Below are 8,869 nucleotides of genomic sequence, written 5' to 3'. Positions count from 1 at the left end.
GAAAGAGAAGAACACTATGTTTTTTATCCATGTCAGTGAGATGTGGGAAGGAGCAGCCTGAGTCTCCTTGAACAGCAGCTGCTTTTGCAGTCTTGAACCTAGTTGGTTGGTTGAGTTCAAACATCCCAGAGGCTGTGGCAAGCTGAATAGATTTATGAGGGTTGGAATATCCCGGTTTGTGAGACCTGAATCTGCAGTGCAATAAAACATCAAACAAACTGTTGCTCTCCAGAGACCCAGAAAAAAAGGGCTGGGAAAAGGATCCTGGGTAGTATGTTCCAGTCTCCTGCTTTTGCAGACAACTGGTTGTCCAATTTCTCTTTTCTTGGTGCAATATGTACAGGCCTGGGGTTAAAGTAATGGGGCAGGGGCAGTGAGCGGTGTTCCCACATGTGATTAATGGTGGGGAGTGATTTAAAGTCCTGGTAGACCCAACATCGATCAGGATTTGGGGGCTAGGGGAAACGGTGAAGCCATGCGCTCAGTGCTGTATATATTTATATGTAGCTGCATCTGCCCCCAGTGTAAAGAAAAGATGTAGCCAGTGCAAAACCCTCAAGAAGGCAGGTGAGGGAGGAGCAAATGGGATCAGTACACACAGCACCACACATGATGCTCGTGATGTGTTTGATCATGTTCCACCCCAGAGCTGGCCGCGTTTTCAAAGCAGATTCATTCAGGTTTCTCTATTCAGGGTGATTGCAGCACTTTCCAGGAGCTGCCTTTCAACCACCTGTACACCAAGAATCCCTGGGCAGGAATGAGCACGGTGTGACTATTGCACCGGAGAGCCGCACCCTGACGTGTTGGGTAATCACCGTCTCTTGTAAATAGGGCTTAAATAACACGGGGCTCTCTTGCACTGCCTGGCCGCGCTGTAAACCCAAGGCCTGGAGCCTCGCCAGAGCAAGCCTCATTGGAACTGGGCAGTCCGATGTCCTGTGTAAACCAGGCTCCTGGGCTTCTCCAGGTGCTGGGAGCTGGAACGGCTCAGGAAATCCAGCGGGGTGGGGCCATAGCACGGCAATCCCAGCAGAAACAAAACTTGGAGTTAACTCTGTTCAAGATTCCCCAGGTTTGGGGAGGGGAGCGGGGGACTGTTGGTGGTTTTCCCGATTCGAGGTAAAAAACAGGCTTCTAGGTTTTTTGGGTTGGAAGTATTGAACTCCTTTAGGAGCTTCTGGCTTCATTTGCACGTGTGTGTGAACATGTGTGTGTGTGCATGCGCCTGTGTGTCCGTTCCAATTTCTGCCAAGAACCCCCCTGCCTTTTCCCCCAGTAAATCCGGAAGGAAACACTTCAGGCTGCTCTCATCTGCTCAAGTGCATGGCCCTCAACAAGATCCCAGGGCAGCATAAAGCCTCCCGGAGGCCAAGAATCATTGCCCTCCCTACCCCCTTCTTGGCCCTGTCTCTCTTCCTCTGTCAGGACACGCTGGGCTGCACACCATCCTGTCTCGGGCATCCAACCTGCTTTCCTCACCTTGGTCCTTCCAGAAAATCCTCTCCCCTTCCCAAAATCCCACTCTGATGCTTCCAGTATCTCTCAAGTCTGTTGCAGCAAAACTCCTTGTCAAGCTGCCACCTCCAGTAAAACGGTTCTTCTCTTCTTTTAACATAGGGCTGGGCCCGGCGGAGCGCCCCTGCAGCATGGAGTCCACCTCTCCAGCCCTCCTCTGAGGGACAGCGTCTGAAGGCCGCCCTCTTTGCTGTAAGGGGGAGATTTGTGAAGAGCTGCTGGGGGCTATCCATGAATCTTGCTAGAGCAGTGATACTCAACCAGGGTGCCACAGTGCCCGGGGGTGCCTTGAGATCCTTTTCAGGCTGCCACGCTATGCTAGCACCCTCCGGTGTGCAAACAGGATGCACAAGACAAACCCAGAGGTTTCAAATAAGAATCCAGAGTGTTAGAAACATTAGGATGCCTTTGATCTTCTGGGATGTATTTGGTAGCTGTGTTGGTCTGAGACACAAAGAAATGCAAAACTCTAGAACGCTTGGGTCAGAGATTATACCTTTTATTAGACTAACTAAGAAATTGGAAACAAATTTTCTGCAAGCTTTCAGGCTCACACGCCCTTCCTCAGGTCTGGGGAAAATTAAAGATGGTAAAAAGTCCCTGTAGGTAGGAAATAACCTTGATTTTTGCACAGAGGAAGCTGAAGCTGTGATCTTCTAGAGCTCTTTGTAACAGAAAAATTGCACTGGTATTTGTCTGTAGGCACAAATCAAGTGAAAACTAAGAGCTGGCATTTCCCAAAGTGGGGGTGGGGGAAGAGTTGGAGTCTAATAAGGGGGCCCTCAAGTCTATAAAAGGCTGAGAACCACTGGTCTAGATGGAGAGCAGGGAGGTGGACTCATGCTGGGGTGGGGGGGATGGGGAGCCAGAAGCCAGCCCAGCTGTTCCCAGCTGTGTCCCAGCAGTGAGACGGGATGTGGGGCAAGCCAGTACTATCAGCTCCTCCGGCAGGGTAGGAGTAGGGGTGGGACGTCCCATCGGCTTGGCTGGCTTTGATAGGTGCGAGATGCTGCCGTAGCTGACTGGCTGGTTCCAGGGTGCTGGACAAGGTGTCCCAGCACCCGGCAGCGTGGTCTGCAGTGGGGTCTAAAATGAGCTGGGTCTTGTCGGGACAACGGGCTGGGCCAGAGGACCCTTGAGCTGTCCTGGGGGCCACTGAGCTTCTGAGTCAAGGCTGAGTCAGGCTCAACCTTCCCCTCCGGGTTGTTTCATGGACGCTCCCCTTCTGCCTTTTCCAGGGGACCACCATGACGAGATGCTCACAGCTCTGCTCGCCAACGCATGCATGACCCTGGGCCTGCTCCTCACAGGGCTGGTGGGTGGTGCTGGCGCCCTGCCCTGCTCCACTCTCAGCGATACCACCATGATCTGCAAGGGGCAGAATCTCGTCTCCATCCCCCGTGACCTGCCCAGCAGTATAATGTTCCTGGATCTGTCCTACAACCGGCTCCAGGAGGTCCCCACCGCTGCCTTCTCGGGCCTGCCCCAGCTCCGCCAGCTAGATCTGGGCTTCAACAACCTCTCCAGACTGGCAGCCGATGCCTTTGTCACCAACGTGCGGCTGGAGAAGCTCCGTCTCTTCAACAACTCCCTCCAGGAGATCCCCTCGCTGGCCCTGAAGCCCCTGAAGAACCTGAAGTGGCTGGACATGTCCAACAACCTGTATCCCCGCGCCACTCTGGATGGGGTCTTCAGCACCCTGAGGAGCCTGCAGGAGCTCTCCATGGGCGGGCCACTTATCCAGGTGCTTGGCCAACAGGACTTCCAGCCCCTGAGAAACATCACATTGAATAAGTTCTCCCTGAAGACAGCCTCCAGCCTGTTGGCATACGAGGAGGGGGCCTTCCAGCCACTCAACACGACTGTGCTGTGGTGCGACATAGCCCTGGACCAGAACCCCAAGGCCTTGCCCATGATGCTGCGGGACCTGAGGGGCAGCCCAGTGCGCCACCTGCGCTTCCGCAACCTCTTTGAGTTCACCTACTACACGCAGTCCCTGGATATCTTCACCGGTCTGGCCGAGGTGGAAGCCCAGGAACTGGTTTTCTACCGGGGCAAGTTCAACGAGAACCTCCTGCGCCTGGTGCTGCTCAACGTGCAGAAGTCCCGCATCCGCGATCTCTCACTGGTGGCCATCGACTTTGCCCGTTCACCACAGTGGAACCGCTCGGAGGCTGGGCTCTTGCGCCCGCGCCTGGACCACCTGCTGCTCAAGGACATCAGCAACCCCGACATCCTGCGCTTCGACTGGACGTTCACCTGGTTCAGCCAGGTGACCAACCTCTCCATCATCAATGTCAACTTCAACTTCGTGCCCTGTGATGCCTGGGATGAGATGCGCAGTGTGGTTTTCCTGGACATCTCCCGCAACCGGCTGCAGGACGCCTACCTCTACAACCAGGCCTGCCACTACCAGGACATCATGCCCAAGATGGAGCAGTTCCTGCTGGCCCACAATGAGCTGACCAAATTAGACATACTAGCTATGATCACGGTCACCTGGCCCCGGCTCACCCACATCAACGCCAGCTACAACAGCCTGGGGGCTCAGCAGGGATCCTGCCGGTGGAACCCCGGCTTGGTGTGGCTCTCGTTGCACCACAACTTGGTGACCACAGAGGCCTTCCAGTGTTTGCCCACCACCCTGCGCTACCTGGATTTGTCCGACTCCCAGGTGGACCGGCTGGAGATGGACTACTTTGCTCGCAGTACCGAGCTCCAGGAGCTGCGGCTGAGCGGGAACAAGATCAAGTTCATCCCCTCAGAGTGGCGCTGCCCCAGCCTGCGGGTGCTGGCCATTGACGGCAACTCTTTCGGGGTCATCAGCAAAGGCTCTTTCGCCAACATGCCCCAGCTGAGCAAGCTGCAGGCCAACAACAACCCGTACCACTGCACTTGTGACCTCTACAGCTTCCTGCAGGAGACTCGGGAGCGAGGCCGCCTGACCCTGGTGGGCTGGCCGCAAGGGTGGACATGCTACCACCCTGAGGCCCTGCTGGACACGGCTGTAGCAGCCTATGCCCCGGGGCTGGTGGAGTGTGATGTGAGGGTGGTGGTGGCCATTTCCGTGGCGGTCACAGCTGTGGTGGTGGTTGCCTGCATGGTGCTGTGCTGGCGATTCGATGTGCCGTGGTACCTGCGAGCTACATTCCACATCGTGCAGTCACGGTACCGTGCCCGGCGGGCCCAGCCTGCCCGGACCTATGCCTACCATGCCTTCATCTCCTACAGCTACTCTGACGCTGACTGGGTGAGGCAGGAGCTGCTGCAGCGCCTGGAGAGTGCCCAGCCGCCATACCGTGTCTGCATCCATGAGCGTGACTTCACGCCCGGGCGCTGGATCATTGACAACATCATCGAGAACATCGAGAACAGCTACAAGATCATCTTCGTCCTCTCCCACAGCTTCATCGACAGCGAGTGGTGCAACTATGAGCTTTACTTTGCGCACCAGCGGGCTGTGGGGCTGGGCTACGAGGACGTCATCCTGGTGGTCAAGGAAGCCATTGACCCCCAGAGCTTGCCCCACAAGTTCTGCAAGCTTCGGAAGATGCTGGGCACCAAGACCTACCTGGAGTGGCCCGCAGAGCCCAGCCGCCAGCCCTTCTTCTGGATGCAGCTCCGGAGCGTGCTGGGGAAGCCAGGAGTGATTGATGAGGCCCAGGAGACGGGCTCACTGGCCAGCATCGAGATAGAGCTGCCAGCTGCTGCAGCGACACTGCCTGAGGAGGAGACAGCTGTGGATGTTACGATGGTGCCCTCCAGCTAAGACTAACCATGACCTCCGCTCCATCCAGCCCATCTGCCAGCAGTGGCACAAACTTTCTCCAGCGCCCCTCTCTGTCTCTGTAGAAGGGGCTGGTGAAATGCAGTGAAAGGACATGAGGAGCTTGAGGCCCAAGATTTGCAGAGGTGAATAGCTGATGTGCCCACTGAAACCTCTTGAAAGCATCCTGGTCTCCAAACCATGCCCAGCATCAGAAGACCAGGGCACTGGGGCTCTGGAGATCCCAGCCCTTTCCTTGCTCTCTACAGTGGTGCGTTGCATTTGTCCACAGATGGAGAACAGGCGTCAAGACCTGAGCTCCTGAGCAAATGCCTCTGGTAGTTAATCAGTCTGTCCCATGGGGCAGGCCTGAAGGAAAAAGCCAGGCTTGGCTTGGCCATTTATATAATCCTGCCCTGAAGGCTTTCACCCACAACAGTATTGAAGCAGCTGGAGGGGACGACTCCATTGCATCTCGGTCCCGGTGAGTTCACGAGATGCCTCCGCTGATGTCCCACCTGTTACCTGCTCTGAGGACTAGAGATGTTGGCATCACCTTGAATTGACACCTAGATGTCGACGGTCGCAGGTCTGGCCCCCAGCTGTTAGCCTGTCTGTCGTGCTTGTCCAGAACCTGCCTCTGCCCCACTTCTCTCCCGAGTTAGATGGCACTCAGGGTCCTGAATCATTTCCATCTGCTCCAGACATTTCTCCATGACTGAGAGGTTTTGCTTATTCTATTGTCCTCTGGTTGCTCACTGCGGTGGCTTCCCAGAGCTCTGCAGGGGCGAGCTGGAGTCTCAAGTGGCCAGCTGTGTCCAGAGAGCAAGATCCCTTGGCTCGGGGGGGATGCGGCTGGAAGAACAGCTGGCCTGAGGTTCCTGCTGGAGGGTGGCAAGGAGGGGAGTTGGCCACCAGTCTGGACATGGGGAGCCCTGTCACCTGGTGCACCCAGGCTGCGTTGTTGCTCTAAACCTTATGTGCACCTTAGAGGTGGATCTGATCAGTTCCAGCCCCACAAGGTGAAGGCGGTGGGGTCCCCAGTCCATCTCTGAGGCTTTCAGACTGCCTGTATCCCACATCTCTCCAGCCTTGCTGGCTTTGGAGCCCGCTGGTAGGGATTCTCCTATGAAAGCAGACCTGGGAGGTCTGCTCTGCTCTTGCACCAGGGCTTGGAGTTTATTTTCTAACCGGAGGAGCCATCCAGCTTCTGCTGAAATAGCCCCTACCTCACTACTGATGCCATCGGCAGTCGGATCAACCAAGGGTTTTGCTGGTGGAAATACTGCTGGCTGGGGACACTGTCTCTTCGCACCTTCTGGCCAGCCAAGCCTTGCAGCACAGGCTGTGATTTCTAACACTTCCACCGTTGCCTCAGTGGGACTCTTATTCTTTATGCACAGATATATATATAGAGAGATATATTTTTGAATGCCCCTTTCAAGTCCTCCAATAATCCCCAGGGTCATGGCTGTGGCTTCCTGCAGGAGCTTTTTCTGTTGCGGAAACTGTGAAGCAGGCAGCTGCCTCTGATGTGACATACAGCATATTGCTGGCTTTTATATTTAATAAAAGAGCTATGTTTCCTAGCCTGGCTGTATCTCTTCTGAACTGGGAGTCCTTTTGTCTCGGTGGCTCTGGCTTACTCAGCTAAGGGAGAAGTGCGAGGGAAGACCAGGGAAATATTGGAAGAGGGGAGGATGTGTTTGATGGGCAGCGCTGTGTCAGGTGCATGGGCTGGTGGAGAGGGGGAACTGTGCCATGCTCCAAGCACCCACGAGAGGGCAATATCGTATAAGACACAAACACGCTTGAGCATGGCTCTGGGTATGATACCAGCCAAACAGCTGAGGAAGGAAGGGGAGGGCATTGCACTGCCCTGCCTGGGTCTGGGGAGTTTCTCCAAGCTGCCCCAGTGCAGCAGATGCAAGACTTGGTATCTATGGATCTGGGGCCATGGGCTCGGAGAGACATAGTTTGCTGTGATAGTCAAGCGAGGTGCAGATCTCTCCTGCCACCTATTGACTTACCAGAGGAGATAGATAGATAGCAAATAGCACAAGCTTTCATGGGTTGAAGCTGACTTCGCTGCCCAGCATCTGATGAAGGGAGCATCACCCTATTAAAGCTTGTGCTGTATCTGTCTGTCTGTCTGCTTTGGGCAGTCTATAAGGTGCACATCTCCCCTGCCAATGGTACCGCTCCAGCAGGGGGTCTTCACACCCTAGCCTGGGGCAGCAGTTCCCAACCAGGGGTGCCGCAGCCCCCAGGGGTGCTGCCAGACCCTTCGAAGGATGCTACAAGGAGTAAGGAGACAAGCTCAGGCTCCTGGCTGATCCGTCTCCCAACCCCATGGCCCTGCCCCTCTGCCTGTAGCTAAACCCAGTGATAGATACATTAGGTTTTGAGACTGGGGTGTTGCTCCATTCACAAATGCAATGGGGACTTCCCTGAGTCTGTTGAGGGTGTCTCGAGTCTACGAGTCCAGGAAGGCTGAGACCCCCTGGCTTAGGGGCTGGGAGGAATCTGGCACCTTGGTTGGAAAGGGTTCATCTTTACCCATGGGATCCTGAGGCAGAAGGAGTTGGTGCTGATCTTGTCCAGAGACTTGAAGCCCACCTCTGTGTCTGAATCCCCTGGGGTGGGGTGAGGGGGGTCAGAACCCACTCCAGGCTCTACCTCTCTCCCCCCTGCTCCCTTTGCCTCTGAAATGCAGCCAGGTCTGGGGAGGAGGGAGGCCGAGTAGGACACAGCATGCTGTGTATGGAGAGAGAAGGAGAGGTCAAGCTAAGGCTGCCGTGCTGCTGCCAGGACCTGAGCTAGCTTGGGGGTCCCCGGGGTCCCAGAGCATGCAGGTAGAGGCAAAGGGGCTCCAGGGAACTCAGTTGTCTGCAGGGCCTCGTGGGATCGGGTGTGTAAGGCTGATGCCCCGACAGCCTCCCTGGAGAGGCAGAGTGCAGGGCTGCATGTGCGGGTGAGGCCACGTGTCTAGAGCCCCCAGCCTAGCAGGACTTAGCAAATCCCCCTGCCGGAGCCGGCTCCTCAGCTCCCGGCACTTCCGCTGCCTGTCCCTGAGCCAGCCGCCCAGATGTCTTCCTTCTGCTCCAGACGCTATTGCTCAGCATCCGGTCTGGCCTGTTCTGCCCACGGGCACCTGTTTGGGGCTCACTTGGACTCCCCCAGCAGGGCAGGGATGCAGACAGGAGGCTGCTCCTCTTGCTCTAACACCAGCTTGGTTTCCTTCCAGGGCTGATCTCACAGATGCTCAAGATCAGGGCCATGAGGCAGCCTGGGGCATCCTTTCATGGCTGATCTGTGTCCAGCCACCAGCTGTTTTATCCCCACCAGGACTTGAACTCAGGGGAATTGAGTAACTCCTGGTGCTGACAAGGTGAAGGCCCTCCCTACAAGTATCTCATCTCTGGGGACTGTGGAAATGGCCCAGGTCCCTTGATTAATTGCACTAGGTTCGTTAGTGATAGTAGCTCACAGCAATCACCGTGCTGGAGGTAATGCAGTTGCCCCTGGGATACAAGCGCTTTGTTCCAGGGGAGCTCCCCCACGGCACGGCTCTCTGGGGGCAGC

At 56.0% G+C, this 8,869-nt stretch overlaps 1 protein-coding gene across 4 annotated transcripts in view; it reads left to right on the top strand.

Moving 5' to 3' along the window:
- Nucleotides 1-6,865, top strand: part of LOC102384063 (toll-like receptor 2) — a 23,674-nt gene extending 16,809 nt beyond the window's left edge. For 3 of the 4 annotated variants that reach the window (XM_025215299.1, XM_025215300.1, XM_006033493.3), the window contains 2 exons: nt 1,621-1,710; nt 2,757-6,865. In XM_025215299.1, the coding sequence (XP_025071084.1) occupies nt 2,774-5,287 (2,514 nt within the window). In that variant the 5' untranslated portion in view covers nt 1,621-1,710; nt 2,757-2,773 and the 3' untranslated portion in view covers nt 5,288-6,865. Of the gene's footprint in view, nt 1-736; nt 811-1,620; nt 1,711-2,756 lie in introns of those variants that run through there. The other variant, XM_025215301.1, reaches the window with a different exon arrangement.
- The last annotated feature ends 2,004 nt before the right edge of the window (nt 6,866-8,869 follow it).

The sequence above is a fragment of the Alligator sinensis genome, unplaced genomic scaffold (assembly GCF_000455745.1).
Source record: "Alligator sinensis unplaced genomic scaffold, ASM45574v1 scaffold735_1, whole genome shotgun sequence".
Taxonomy (NCBI): domain Eukaryota; kingdom Metazoa; phylum Chordata; order Crocodylia; family Alligatoridae; genus Alligator; species Alligator sinensis.
This window is presented reverse-complemented; position numbering and strand designations above follow the sequence as displayed.